At 35.5% G+C, this 16,015-nt stretch overlaps 1 protein-coding gene across 1 annotated transcript in view; it reads left to right on the top strand.

The window, feature by feature from the left end:
* The window catches only part of PXDN (peroxidasin), a 95,419-nt gene that overhangs the window by 28,274 nt on the left and 51,130 nt on the right, over positions 1-16,015 (top strand). The window contains exons 2-4 of the mRNA XM_075747251.1: positions 2,434-2,505; positions 4,108-4,179; positions 11,087-11,158. Of these exons, the coding sequence (XP_075603366.1) occupies positions 2,434-2,505; positions 4,108-4,179; positions 11,087-11,158 (216 nt within the window). The remainder of the gene's footprint in view (positions 1-2,433; positions 2,506-4,107; positions 4,180-11,086; positions 11,159-16,015) is intronic.

The following is a 16,015-nucleotide window of genomic DNA, read 5'->3' on the forward strand; positions in this document are numbered from 1 at the left end:
GCATCTCTTTCTCATCAGGGACACGTGTGTTTTGTGGGTGGTAAGTGAGTATTTCTTGTGTGAGTGATGAGCAAAATGTAATGCTGTTTGGCTATAACTAAAGAAGGTGCTTTTGTAAAGAACAAATTCAAGCTATGATAATTTGGGCTTCTCAATCTGGAAGTCCTCAGTTCATCTGGGAGTTGAGTAAGGGGCATGTCTACAGGTAGTTTAACTACACATCTAAATAAGTGATAGCAGTTTGCATATCTCATTTATTCCAGTCACTGATCAAATATTTTGATGGAGTGTGATGCAAACAGAACCACATGTGTGATCCTTTCCTTACCAATGAACAGTAGGCCACATCCTAAACCACTGATGGGCTGATTCATGAGGAACGATGCTTAAGTATGTACTTCGCAGAAGATTTCAGGCAACTATACCCCCCCATTATCTACAACCTCAGCCGGTGGGGTTGTACGGGATTAGTATGCAGCTGACTTTTTGTCTGCTTTTCTATGTTTCCTCTGACTAAATACCTAAGTCTAGAGAGACTTCCTGATAACATATTACCTGTTAAAATGCAGTGCATATTTATGTTTTAATTAGGACAGGTTTTGGTGCTAAGGTTGAAGTTAAGACATGTTTATGTCCTACTTTTTGGAAGCAATTGGTAAGTGTGTGTTCTAGAAATGACAGTGCAATAAGTGTGATCGTAGTCTTTCAGATTTTACTTTCCATTTGCTTCCCTTCTGTTCGCTCGTCACAGACTATAAGGTCCTGGTGCCCTTGGTCTGCTTCTAGGGAAGAGGACAGACCTACTGCCCTCCTTCCTTTCCCCTTGTCCCCATCTTTCCTCACAGTCCCTGTCTCACCTGTGTGGCCTCCCAGGAAGCCTGTTCAGTTTGCTAATCAAGCTGAAAATTGTTTCCTGTTTTTTTGGTTTTGTTTTGGTTTTGGTTTTTTGCATGAGTTCATTGCTAGTCCAGTTGAGTTGATTAAATCAGTTTCTGAGCCGCTGAGAACACAAAAGCCAGTGTCAGCAAAGCAGCAAGATGGTGCAACTTGGGGCCAGGGAGGGAAAGGAGAAGGGCAGAGATGGAAAACACTGCTGCTTCTTTCAGCTGGAGAGACATGTGAGACTGGCACAGCCATGGTGTTTCCCAACATCCCTGCGCTGCTGCCACCTCTCTCCCTGTCCCTGCTTGCTCTGCAGCACCTCACTTGAGAAGTTGGAGTTTTCCTCTTCTTGAAGAAGTTCTCATTAAGCTATGGATATGATGGGAAATTGTGGATGGTAGAAACAAGTAAGAGAAAATAAATAAGAAAATCAATAGCTTCATGCAGCTAGATTTACAGGTTCTAAAAGCAGGCCAACATAAGGCACTTAAGCCTCCTTACCCAAAACAGTAGAATGGAATAGCTTAAAAGTCTTGAAAGCTGTCTCTTTTTTCCTGAGCTTTTTTCTGATCCCAGTTTTTCTCTATCTGTTTCACTGCATTATTTACAAGCAACTGTTAAAATATGAAGACAGTTCAATGTAGTGAAATACAATTCAACATCCCATTACAAGATGCTTCACTGTGGAAGAGAACATCCTTCATGATTGTCCTGGTTTTGGCTAGGATAGAGTTAATTTTCTTTCTAGTAGCTGGGATAGTGCTGTGTTTTGGATTTAGGGTGAGAATAATGTTGATAACACACTGATGGTTTAGTTGTTGCTAGGTAGTTGTAGTGCCTACACTAAGTCAAGGACTTTTCAGCTTCTCGCTGTGCCCTGCCAGGTGCACAAGAAGTGGGAAAGCACAGCCAGGACAGCTGACCCAGACTGGCCAAAGGGACATTCCCTGCCATAGAACGTCTTGCTCCAGATAGAACTGGGGAAGCTAGCCGGGAGGCGGGATCGCTGCTTGGAAACAGACTGGGCATGGGGTTTTTTTCCCACCTGTGGTGAGCAGTGCATTTGTGCATCACTTGTTTTGTATCATAGAGTGGTTTGGGTTGGAAGGGACCTTAAAGATCAATCTAGTTCCAACCATATGATTATGATAATGATTATTCTCTTCCTTTGATATCCTATTAAACTGTCTTTATCTCAGCCCACGAGTTTTTTTTCCATTCTCCCCTCCATCCCACTGGGGGTGGGGAGGGGTGAGCGAGCGACTGCATGTTGCTCAGTTACTGTCTGAGTTTAAACCATGACAATGACCGCAGGTTCAACTTAGATACAGTCTTCAGCATTGACTGCTGAGGCTGGATTTGGTAAATCCTCTACCTAAACTTGTCAAACAGTGTTCGGATTTGTTTTGCCTTCTCCTTTGGTCAAAAGCTGTGGTTCATGGATGGAAGCTAGTCATAGTGGTCACAAGAGACTTGTGCTTAGTTCGGTTTTCATATGAAGAAATACATAGACTTTTTTTATAACATGATTCTTCTTTCTTTATTCTACAGAGACCTAAGATTTAATAGGATTAAAGAAATCCAGCCTGGAGAGTTTAGACGGCTTAAAAACCTGAACACACTGTAAGTTCTTTTTCAACCCTACTGCCCTTTCCCCTTTTGATTTAATATGATTAATTTGATAATATGCCAAATTTGCTCATTTATCATAGGTAAGTAGTCTCACAAATTTCAGCTTTAATATTTATACATATGAGGGAAGTGGGGTTTAAGTCCAAAGTATTTGAAAGCAAGACAGGTATGTGTCTATTAAAATAAAAAAGGAAATTATTTACATCCTAATGTTTTATTAACATTCTTTAATTGGAGGTAGGAAAAATACAGACATTTACGGTGTATTTTTTTCCAAATTGTGATAAATGACTTTGGTGGAATATCACATAATAAATCATGGAGTTAAAAAAAAGCTGTTCAAAGGCTCAGATGTGCAAATGTGTTGCAGTTACAAAGTATTTGACAAACTCTATAATGTTTTCAACTTTCCTATTCTAATGTGTTGACCAGGACTGGCAGAAGTTGGAAGACTTTGTTCCTACTGAACTGCCTTTTACATAGGTCTTCGTTACCATATATGTTTGTGAAGAAAAGTCCATGTTTTCTAAGACTTTTTACAAACTCACAAAGCAAATACTATAGTGTGTTATAGTTTTAACTTAGTATCTCCTCTGTCATTCCTTCAAACATCACTTTTGAAACAAAGGTATGCATGTTTCTCTTCTCTATATTAGCAGACATGAGGAGGAATTAAGATAGACCGTTATTTTTACTTTTAAATGTACATAATTTATGATTGCAAATTTGACTGTTTTCTAGAACACAAGTACTGTGTGAACTAAAATACAATAGTGATATCGGTGGGCTTTGGATCGCTATTATCCATTTATTCTGCAAGCACATAACCACAAACCTATTGAGATATCTTGTATTGTACATTCATACTAGAAGAAATGATAGTACTTTCCTTCAAAAGTATATTGTCCAAATCTGTGCTACCGAGTCATTTTTACTAACTAGTCCTACTTCCAGTCACTTTTGATCATACCTCTGTTTGCAGCTGATCCCCAGTTTTGAATTACAATTTCTGTCAGATAGCAAGTTTTAACTGTCCAAATCACTGATCTGAGATCCACAAGTACTGAATAAACACAGGATTCATTAAGTTTGAATTCCCTTCTCTTCATAAAACCAGTATATGAGGGATGAATGCAAATCTGTGAATCTGTTGGGTTTCTCTATGATGTAAAGGGCCCAGTACACAGAATATTGCTAAGAAGCATCTAGGAAAAGTCACTTTAATGCACCTGTTAATGACAAATCTTTATTAATACCAATTTTATCAATTTCAAACCTATGTGTAGACTTGGGACCAAGATTTTTTTCCCTTCATCTCAGATACCTACAAAAAGCCACGTTATTTCAGTTTATAGATTTTTTTTCCTTTTTTTCTTTCTGTCTATAATTTTTTCAGAGTTTTCTCCTGCTAGGTAGGAGCAGCTGTAAGCACATCACTTTTTTCTTCTTACAGTTACTGTTAGGGGAAAAAGCATTTTGTTTTGTTATTTATTTAAGTTTTCCTTTTAATGCTGTGTTACACCTTCTGTTCCACTTTTTTCCCCCTACTGTTCCTGTATGTTAAAATAAACAGGTGTTTTTCTTTTTTTATAGGCTTCTAAACAACAATCAGATCAAAAGAATACCTAGTGGGGCATTTGAAGACCTTGAAAATCTGAAATATCTGTAAGTTAAATGAATGTCATTTTTTGCATCAATGTGTAAATGAACTTCTTCAATAGAAAAGTGTTTTAATCTGAGATTGTGTTTTATTCTGACTCACTATATCAGGAGATAAACTGCTTTGAAAATCTGTGAAATTAATTTATGGGGTGGGGAACCATGAATCCTTGTTTCTGTAAGTAGATGCTTTGAGATTTGCTAATATAAGACTCTGATATCTATAGGCAGTAGATTTTAAAGGACTTTCTAGTTGCTGCTTACTATATGCAGCTTAAAAGATAATTTAGAAAGGGATATGTTTTAAGGTTTAGGAAGTCACCTCTTTAAAGGTTCACTGAGGCCTTCATACAGGTACTTTTTAAGTTTGTGTTTTGAAAAGTGTTTTAAAACCCACTAGTCCAAGATTTGTGTCTGCAGAAGCTTGTAACCTATATAAGCTTTTTAACTACTCCTAAATTATTCACTGAATGCAGTATAAATTCATAAGAGAAAAATTAAGTCAAACACAACATAGACAAATACCTATATGATTTGCCATAAGTTCTATGTCTTCAGGCACCCTGTATATTTTAAGACTAACTTCTCCCATTTTTAACAAACATATCAAGTGTATTAATTATCCAAATACACAGAAGACATCAAAAATGTTACTTTTATCTGTATAAAAGACTAAAGCTGAATAGTAGGTTGTCATGGATTCTCAGCTGTAGTCTCTGGAATCCACCTTATGTAGTGTCATGTAGAAAAGTTTCCCTCTATTGTCTTGGAAAATTGATCATTGCTTAAATGCTGTACAGATAAAAATGGTCACTTTGAGATTTCATTGTTTTGGAAACAATTCAGAAGCTTAATTTTTCATCTAGTTTTCATGACTGCAGCCTGAATAGCTCTAAGGAGGAAGGAGAAGGGAGGAAAATAAAAATCACATAAATTTGTGCACACACATTACCTGGTTTTCCAAGCTGTGTTTGATTACATTTCCTGGTCTTGTTTTTATGTGTATTGTCTTTCAGTAATAAAATTGTTTAATCTATATACAACAAGAGGAAAAAGAATATTGAACAGACTATCCCCAATGAATTATATAAAGTCCATGACGATTGTGTTTGTTAGAAGATGTGTTTGCATGGTGGATCTGGTAGTGGAGTACGTAAGGTCTGCTAACTCAGGATGGCTAAGCCTCTTTTCATAGTCAGCAACTGTGCAGAAATACTACTTCATTCTTACTAGTTCTTTGTTTTCACATGCTTGCCTTTGTCTAGCTGTAGTAAACCTGAGATAAAACTCAGCTATGCGCTCTGTTCAGTTCAATGAAAGAGTAAAAAGACATAATTGAACCGTGATTTGTTTTCATATATGTGTAGTAATGTTTATCTACATTTATCTTGTTAAGAGGAAGATCTTTTTCTTTTCCTCTTGTTCCCTGGAAAATTTGAGTATAAAGTTCAGTGTGGTAGTTCATTTAACTGCAGAGAGCTCTTCTTTAAAACCATCCCTTGTTTTGCTAAAATAAACTTTAGGGAGATCTTTTTTTCTTATTTCAATGGCTGTGATAGAAAAGTTTAGCTTTAAACTGTACAGTCTTAAAGTTATAAAAATGCTCATACTGGTCAGATATCAATACAAAAGGCTTAAATGTACCAAATAAACACAGTTCAGCTGTGAAAAATTCAGCTGAGTAAGTACATGGTAATTGTATTCTGTGGAACAAAGGGAACAAAACAGACCATTTTTTCCCAATAGGATCAACTCAAGTAGAAATTAGTGGTGAGAGATTGTACCAAAGTTAGAAATATTGTTCAGAATTTAATACTATAAAGCCAAATCATCTGGAATAATTGAGGTTTTGTGCGGCCTGATCCTATGGATATTTGCAAACCTAACTTGTATTGCCGTGTTTCATAAAATGAGATCATTGGTCCATGATGTTACTTGTGTTCTTATGAGAACTCAAGTACTGGATTGCGGATCAGTCTGAAAATCTATAATTCACAGAGTAATTTTAGAAAACCTGCCATTTCTCAGTGGCTTTGATTTAGCAAAATATAAGGAGATATAAAATGTGTAACTATTAGTAAATATGAACATATAACTATGTGTAAAAGTGCTTGTAACTATATAGGTATATATAAAATATGCAATTACAAAACACAATACAGTATATTTATATTAAAGAAGCCAGTGTCTGAGGGAGAGATGTCAAGGCCAATTCCTGTATCTCTGCTGCAGATCAGTTTTTGTACTTTCAGACAAAACTTTTTTCCAGCAAGTCAAAGAAGCATTAGAATTTTCATATGCTTCTTTGTACTATTTCTTTCTGAAATTGAGCTTAGAGTTTTATGAGGTATATATGTTTTCAGAATTGTCTGTCTGAAGAACAAATTTTGACAAAGAGTAATGATATTTTCTCAATTTTCTATACATTAAAAATATTCATAATTGTAAAAGTTGGTCTTTACATTATAAAAAGAAAATTATGCACATATGATTTTTTGAAGCTTATTTTTAGCAATATTTTTTATCTTGTTCTTTATGTAATTGAAATGTTGACAGTTCTATAAACAATTTTGCGTGATCTTACTGTCTGTGATAATAATTTGTCTTTGAATTCATATACTAAAAGTTGGAAAGTAAGAAATGTAATTATTGTTTTGCTATGAAACCAAGAGGATACTTTTTTTTTTCTGCCTTTCTGCCTGCCTGTCTTTATTTCATATACCTTAGTGTTGGCAATATGGCTCTTTAGTAAGAATCAAAATGGCATTAGTAGCTTGGACCTCATCCATCATATAGTTTCTTTCTACACTTCAGTGATTCTGTATAATTTTGGGGTCTTATGTTCCCCCTTCTGCAAAGGATACTGTAAACATTCCTGTCTAAAATAAGCATTAAAAGTTGTCTTCATATGAGCAAAATAATTGGTAACATGTTTGTAATTTGTTGCTGCTGATACAAGATGTATGTGTATACCTGATGTGTATGGTACACTGAATATATTTAATTGACTTCCTGTGAGTTATTCAGTTTACTGCCTAGAGGTGGTAGTACAGAAAGATGAGAAAGAAAATCTTCCTGACCTTATAATATAGATGCAGGCAGATTTGGGGAAACTTGATAGGATAATCCTTCTTGATCCTGAAAGTCAGCAGTTTATTCTCCAAGATAGAAGATAATTGGGCATTGAAGGTAGACCCTACTACAGTTTTAACATGTATAATAATAGAAGATTTGGCATCAGCAGTGGAAAAAATGAGGTTAAGTTAAAAAGAAAGAATTTAGGGAGGAGATATGGGAAAATATAAAATACAGATTAGCATTTAAAAAAAACCTTTCCAGATAAAGAGAAGGTACTTGGTATTTACAGGGCAGTAAACTAGAAGCTAGTGTGAAGGAAGTGAAGGAAATAAAAATGGAGATTGAAAACAACTTTGGCGACAGCACTGATACATGTTCACTTAGTAAGAAATGGAGAGGTGAGGAATCAGACGTGACAACATTGCAATAAGCATATGATAAACGGAAATTAAGACTGTATGAAATGTATCAGTTCTGGAAATACTAAAAGGCGACATACCAGATTTGTTTTGCCTTTTGTGAATGAAGTAATAGTGGTAGAAGATAGGTTGTAGGTTTGCCAAAGAGCTGAGTTGCTGACCTCACTCTTCCAGAAATGGGATTAGGTCACATTTCCTTCTGTGTCTTCTGCCACTGTTGCTGTCATGGTCATGTTACTTTGTGCTTTGAACACCTCCAGTGATTCCGGATCTCATTTCTTTGCAACTCACATTGCTGATTCCACCATCTCCTTTATGTTTCTATATAAATGTCTCTTTGCTGTATTTATTTACATGTCAGGTTTAACTCACAATGCCTGATATTGCTATTACTTTTTACCTTTTTTTATGACCGGTTCCAGACAAATATGTCTGGATCTTACTTTCCTTAATTCACATGACTTTTAATACAGGCCATAAAAAACCACAAACAAACAAAAAATATCCTCATAGGAGATCTAGCAAACTTTTAAATTAAACCTCCTTTTTTTCTAATTTTCTCATAACTGGTTACCTATTTGTTTGTTCATTTCCCAAGTGTATGACTGGTCCTTCTGGCCTCTATCACCCTTGCTTGCACTTCTGGAAAATGGTATTTTTTTACTCTTCTGAAAACAGTTAGTAGTAGTTGCCAGAAAATAATTTAATGTCTTAATAGAATATATCCCCTTGTCATCTTAATCCACTGTTTATTCATCCTTTGAAAAATTCTAATGGTTCAGTTGTGTAAGAGAGCTTTTAGGTAAAACAAATGAGAAATTACTTTTTCCCTAATTATACTTTAAGTCTGTTTTCTGCTAATGTAACTGGGATAAATTTTGAAAATGTTTTTGTTAAAGATTAGTGCCATATTTACAAAGTTTTACTTGTTAGGCACAGCAGCATTTTAGAAAGACATAAATACTTTTTGTGAGTGCTACTTATTTGTATCTTGTATTCTGTCATCTCTCTCTTCATTAGGCAAATATTTATATATTTTTCTTTCTGTTAATATCCTCAGGGAAATATCTACACAACTAAATGAAAGTCTGGTTAAATTATCTGTTGTAGGACGTACAATTTTGTAGCCTTGGGGTTGCTGCGGTTTCTCTGTGGAGGAGGGACATGATGGACTGAGGTCATTTGTGTCCTGCAGCTGAGGGTTTTCTAATCAGCGTGGAAAAAGTTGTAGTTTAAAGTTGAATCCCAAAGAAAGTCCCACCACAGTGGCTTGGTAAGAGCTCCAAAAGGGGACATGAAAGGCTACTCCCTTCCCTGCAGTGTGGTGGTAAAAGTCTGCAAAGCTTCAAAGTCATTATCCCAGTCTTCCTCTAACCCACCTGCCTTACTTTGTCTGCAGAAAGTAATTAAAAGTTACATGAGTTATTCTGGTAAAACTTGTTTTAAAAAGTTGGATTAATTCAGATTTCTTGAATAAAATTATTCAAATGCCCACAAGAGATACTTAGCTGAGGTTGATTATTAAAAGCCTCCTAGTCCACTCTGGTGCACTGGTCCGATCAGAAGTTTCGTACTCAAAGGAATAAGAGGAATTTCAACACTGCCAACTGGAGTGTATTAAGAAAGGTAAATAACACTTTAGCTGTTCAGTCCTTGAAATTTTCTAAGGAGTGAGAAGAAATGGTGCATTTAAAATTCTTGCTGGAAAATAAGATAGGAATTTAATATCATACAGAGAGGAAAATTAAGGAAAGATGAAATTGTAATGACTATGATCCTCAAATTAACTGGTAAATTTGAGGCAAAACAAATATTTGAATACCCTTGAAATAATAGTGTTTTTCAAATAGAATAAAAACCAATTCCTCATCCAAAATAAGAGTGATACATCTATTATCTGTCTTTTCAGATTATTTTTTTACAGTAATTCTACATGACTATTTTTTTTCCAGTTAAATTTGTTCAGAATTTTGAGCATTTTAAAAACCTCAGAAATTTTTGCTTACTTTTTATTCTGTTATTGGAGGAACTCTGCTCTTTGTTCAGATGCGTATCTATGTTAATTAAGCACACCCAAGTCTCTGTATATTAATGTTTTGGAATCTCAGCAAGCAATGCACTGGAAAACTAAATTTAGGCTCAAGGGAAAGATACTACTCCATATTGTTCCCCAAAGTTGTCATGAGTTGAACATCAGATACCTACAACTTTTTTCCTTGTTAGGGCCTATCATGAAATGTTGCCCATTGTCAAGTCAGTGTAAAAACTGCCACCAACTCCAGCAGAACCAGTATTTTATCTGTTGCATCAGAAGAAGTTTGCAATACTTCCTTCCAGTAAGTTACTGAAAACTGTAATAATAGAAAACCCAAAACCACTACTAATAAAATGCCTGCTAATAAAGTCATTTTTAGTCCAAAGTCTCTTCATATCTTTTTCATAGAAATCCATGCCTGATTAGCTGAGTTACACATCATTTGTCAAATAATTGTTAGAAAGTTCTTACTGCAGACCTGTTCCTAACCTAACACAAAAAGAGAGACTGACACTGAATCCCAACAGTATTTTTGTTTGCTGCCTCCATGCAGAAACCGCGGTCATCAGCTAAACTGTGATTTTTCTCCAACACCCTCTCACTAAACCATCCTTACTGTTAAAAGCATGATGAACATGAGCACATACACTGATCCATCCTGATTTGTTTTAATTCTGTAGAAAAGGTATAGACAGCACACGTGAACATACTGGTACTCTGCATATGTTTATTTTTATTCTGTTTATATTATACAGTATCAATGGGGACCTAATGTCCGTCTTCTACACAGTGATAAAACAAATATACAATGATGTTTTATGGATGCGATACCAATATTCTAACTTGTATTTTTTTGTAAATATTCAAAAGGTGACACAGGTGGAGCTATAGAAATTCTCACTGTTTGTTCTCCAAGTCCAGTAAAAAGACTAATTCCATCATAATTTGAATATTTGTACCAGTATCCAGAAGAGATATTTTAAAGAAAGTAAGAGGCCGATGGCATCCCCAGTGTGTCCTGCTAAAGGCACTCTGATGCAATTCTGTCCCATTAAGTTGAATTTATTTTGTCTTTTGGCAAGCCCATCAAGAAACTGAGGGGCAAAGAAACAGTAAGTAACAGTGAGCACTGGGAAGCCCAAACCATCTGGGTGACAGCCTCAGGGCCTACACGGCCCTAGGCTTTTATCTTTCCTGGCAAACATTTGGGATGAAATCTTAATGACAAAGTATTTTTATGTGTATGTGTTTAGTTTTTGTTTTGTATTTTTTTCCTAATATGTAGTTGAAAAACTGTCTTCACGTTCAACTTAATTCTTCTTTTCCACCTTCATGTAGCTCTCGTTTGTGTACTAATATTACTGATTGTTTCTTGTTTCAGCTATTTGTACAAGAATGAAATCCAGTCAATTGACAGGCAAGCATTTAAAGGACTTGCCTCTCTAGAACAACTGTAAGTGCCTTTTCTCTTCTGTGCTGTCATCTCCAAGGTTCCCCTGCAGAGGAAAAGTGCACGCCTTGATCCGTACATCCTGCCTGCATGCTCTGCATGTCTGCACTCCCTGGGTTGTTAGGCAGAAAACCCCATAATCATTTGCATGTGGAAAAACAAAATTGATCTCTGTGTCAAATTCCTCATTTCTGTGTTTGTCTTTTATTTGTGATTTGCATTCCCGGTGTCCCTATACATTGTTACATAGCTTTGATGAAGAAGCAGCATTATTGTGGAAAATGTTGAAAATGAATGTGTATTGCCTAGAGAGAGATTCTGATTTCATTTCTGTAGGTTTTATAACATTGCAATTCCTCTGACTGCAGCAGTTACTCTATTTTATGCCAGCATAACTAGAGCCGAATTAGTCTCTTGAAGTTTAACTCAGTTTCGTAATATTTTAAAACAAGAAGAGATTTAAAAATTAAAACCTTACTATTATTGATACATGTTAATCATTGCCATATACAGATGTTTAAAAACTAAGAAGGTTTATTGCTTGTAATGTAGTTGTTTTGGTAATGTCTTCTAGAAAGGATGATTAAAACCATACTCCACCACACATCATAATGACCGAAGATTAATTTCTATTGAAAAAGAATGAAAAATGCAGTTATTAGCATAACAGAACCTGATTGTATTGATTCTATGAAGTTTAAGTATGTTTTCTTTTATAATCAGAAAGCATTGCTATACATTCATTTTGGTTATGTTTAGAAAAATGGAAAGAGTTATAAACTCATAACTATTTCAGTTTGACTGCTAAATAACAATACTAGACCAATGAGTTTTGTAGCATATAAATTTTGGGGGCTGAACATCTTTCTTCTAGGACCAATATAAATTTTGAAACTCCTGACATTTATCAGTGTATTACAAATTTTCTGTAATATGTACCAGTTTCCCTGTTACTATAAACGTCTAGTGGACATTAATGGACACGGTGTGTATCTGAAATAAAACGGTGCTTCAGATGGGTACAATATCATACAAGCTCATTTCAGAGGGCAATAGATGCCTTTTGAAGGAAGAAATTTTATACAAAACAAAAGTGATAATTATCAAACATATATAAATATGTCATTTGTTTCCTTAATGTCTTTCTCTTCCTCTTCCTCCTCCTCTAGAAATGATTACTGCAGCATATTGACAGCAACTGGTAGGGCTTACTTGCATGCTAATAGCAATTCTTTTTTTCTGTGTAGAAATTGAAATATTGAGGCCCATTTATTGAATTACTAATGCTTCCAAAATAATATTCTTCCCCGTGCCGCAAGCCTGATATGCTGCAAGTGGCAACAGTTGCCCTTTTTTCTTTTGCTCTATTTCCTGTTGATCTATGTCATGACTGAAGAACATAAATCATTCTGGAATATTAACGCCTTCTGAATGTACATTTCCACTAGGTTGCAGTTAAGCCTCTCTGCCTGCAGTGATACCATGCTGTATCAGCTTCAGCTCTAACTTGAGACATCAGCATTATTCTGTATGAAATTAAGTTTTCAATAAGGATTGAGTCTCATGGCTAGCTCGGAAGTATGGAAGCGGAACCTGGCACCTTGCTGCTTAGTGACTGCCCTTGTGTCGTGGCATCAGTTGGCACAAGCAGCGCCCGCGGCTGGTCTGGTGAGCTGCTGGGAGGGTTGCTGCCCTGCTGCATGCTCATCAGAAAACTCTCGCTTCTTTTAGAGCCCGTCTCCTGGGCAGATCTGAAAAAGAAGGGTCGCCAGGTGGGAAAATGGGAGCATAGGATCACAGGCCTGGAAATAAATTGAATAGAGTGTATTCATTAAGGTTTTAGTTTATAAGAGTTTGAGGGAGATTTGTCATTTATACATCTTTAGCATAAAAATAAGTTCTGACTCTACAGGGTCTGTTTTATCACACTATCTCTGGAGAAAGACTGTTCACAAGATAAAAATCAGACATTGCAAACAAATTTTCAAGTCCTCTGACCTCAGTTTGGGACTGTATTGACTGCTCAGTACAATGTTTCTGCATTTGAGGCTTCCACAACCTCAAGTTATCAAACACATTTTGCTACTGGATGTGTTGACTCAGCCAAATGCTTTCTCAATGCTTAGCAGAGTTCTCAGAAGGAGATGCTGCTGTCCACGTCTCGGAAGACTTTGATTCACAGCAATTTCTTGTACTCCAATGAAGCATAATGACACTGATAGTTGCTTTTTTGGTTTTTTGTGGGTTTTTTTGTGGGTTTTTTTGTGGGTTTTTTTGTGGGTTTTTTTGTGGGTTTTTTTTAACTGAACAGAAAAGCAAACATTTTTCTGGTTTTGTTTTATTTTTGGTTTTGGGGGTTTTTAAAGATAAACTGTAAATGTTGTTTGATTTAGGAGGCCTGTTGCATGTGTAAGGGAGGAAAAAACCCAGTATGTGCTGCTGCTGGCAGGATCCTGCTTAAACCTCTGCGGAAGAATTCTTAGCTGCTGATGTAGTAGAAATATCTTTTCTTCAGAAATTTCTGCCAAGGGAATACAATCTTTGAATCAGATCTTGAAACTTGCTTGTGCTAGAGTAAATTCTGAAAAAAACTTGGCAGTTTTAGATGCTTGAACACACTGAGCCATACATGTTTCATCACCTAACTCTTCAGTCATGGCAGGGCATGAAGGGAGAAAATCAGCTGATTAAAAGTAGCCGCTAAGTACCAGCTTAGACCCTGTTGAATCTGCAAAACATATGTTTGGGTCTGGCAAATGCGACACATACCAGCAGGAAAGTTGCATTTTTTCGGAGCAGCAACTGGAAGGCAGCCAGAGCACCCGAAAGGCAGCGAAAGCTGCCTCTGTATGCTTGCGCTTAGACAACCGCTATATTATGCCTCTGTATGCCTGTGCTTAGACAACTGAATCCCACCTGAAATACCTGGCTTGGGAGGTCCTGAGTTTGCTGTATCTGGATCCCAAGATCGAGCTCTAAATGCAGATGTACATGTTTGTTTTTACAATATTTTTCTTCCAAATATCTACTATATTTTTTGAGATGTCCTCTTAAGAGCTATATGTATCAGGGACAAAAAGTGTTCTCTGCAGTCCTTAACTAGTGGCATCCCCCAAATACTAATGGAATTATTTAAATCTGTTTACATAATCTTAGTGGAATACTAATTATGTGTTTTCTTTTAACTTTCATATTAACATACTAATTTTGCTCTTTATAAGCTGTTACTAGAGTTATTCTGTAGTTTGTGTATGTATATATGAACATATATACATATTTTGGGGGAAATTAATAGATAAAAATTCTATCTTACATATAGTGATGCAACTTGTTATATTAATTTTATTTCTCTCAATTCAATTTTCAGTAGCTTTGAAATGTTGCTATGATTTTTTTAAGTTTTATAGTACAAAGGGTTCCTGGTTTTTGCATAAATGTATGTGAACAGTTATGCACATTTAACACAGTGGAGTCTGATTAAAGTCTCATTGCTGCTGAAAATACCTATGGTATACTCTTTAAAGAGAGGATTCCATAATCTTCTTACATACCCTGTTGCAGTATTTTAGATTGTTACCATAACATCTAATTTAAATCTCTTTCCTTGGGGTTTAAGCCTGTTACTTCTTTTCATAGCCCTGGGCAGGGAACGATCTTTGATAAATGTGGGAAAAATCTATTTGTTCATTGTCTTTCAAATAATTGCAAATGGCAAACATACTATTTAAATATTTAGAATTTTACTGTACATGTTCATCCTCCAAAATTAATAATAACAAAGGTAAAATCTGAACCATGCTTATTTGATCAAATCTGTATATTCCTGTAGGTGTGTTTGGTCTGGACTTTTTTTCTCTCTAAATATTTCCTTTCCTTCTGTTTCATCCTTGATAATGAATTCAGAATTAAATAGGAAGACACAGGAGTCTTTAAAAATCATTCTTACATGCTTTGTCTTTTAATTTCCAATATGAAAGTCTTTTTAATATGAATTTTATTACTTCATACTACTTTTTTTAGGAATGTTTTATACTCCGAACATAGAAGATGTCTATAAAAACATGTCAGTGTGAGATTATTTCCTGAATATCATTACCTTTAAAGTGAATTTCCAGCCCAAGAAATTATCATATTAATTAAAATATTAAAAATCCTTAAAAAAAGCATTAATGGGGTTCATACAAGAAAAGAATGTAAGTGATAAACCTAAGTGATAAAATGTGATTAAAATGTAGGTCGTAAAGCCAAGGATTTTTTTATTGTTTTTATTGCAGACTTACAATGCAATCTGGTTTCTGCATCTATTTTTTTACAATTACACATGTTGCTAATTACTTTGACCACATATTTAACACCTTGTTCTGTTCATGAATTGCCTGACCAAGTTGCTCAGGACTTTTTTGAGGTCATAATTTAAAGACCTGCAAACCCCAAATAATTTGTAATATGAAGCAGTTATGAGTATTTTCCAGTTGGATTTCATTATCTGATTTTTTTGAGCTACTTTAGGCAGCGTGATTTCTGATGAGGTAACAACTGTTACAATGTGGTTCCGTGCCTGAATTATTGTCGTTGTATCTGTGATGATTTGAGGTTGTAAACAAGGCAAAGTTTATAACAGAAATACTGTTTTAATTAGAACCGATTAATTTGGTTGGAAAAACAAGATGAGTTTTCAGGCACATGAACGATTATTTACATCTGTAATTATAGTAGTCCTGAATACTAAAGCGCAGTTACGAGCTGTTGCTTTGAGTTTAATGATGTATACATCACTTAAACTGTTTTAGAGAGGTGTCCTCTCTTTTTCTGTCTTTGCTAATCTCACCTCTAATCCATGGACCAGAGGAAGGGATTGTG

This window comes from Balearica regulorum, chromosome 3, assembly GCF_011004875.1.
Source record: "Balearica regulorum gibbericeps isolate bBalReg1 chromosome 3, bBalReg1.pri, whole genome shotgun sequence".
Taxonomy (NCBI): domain Eukaryota; kingdom Metazoa; phylum Chordata; class Aves; order Gruiformes; family Gruidae; genus Balearica; species Balearica regulorum.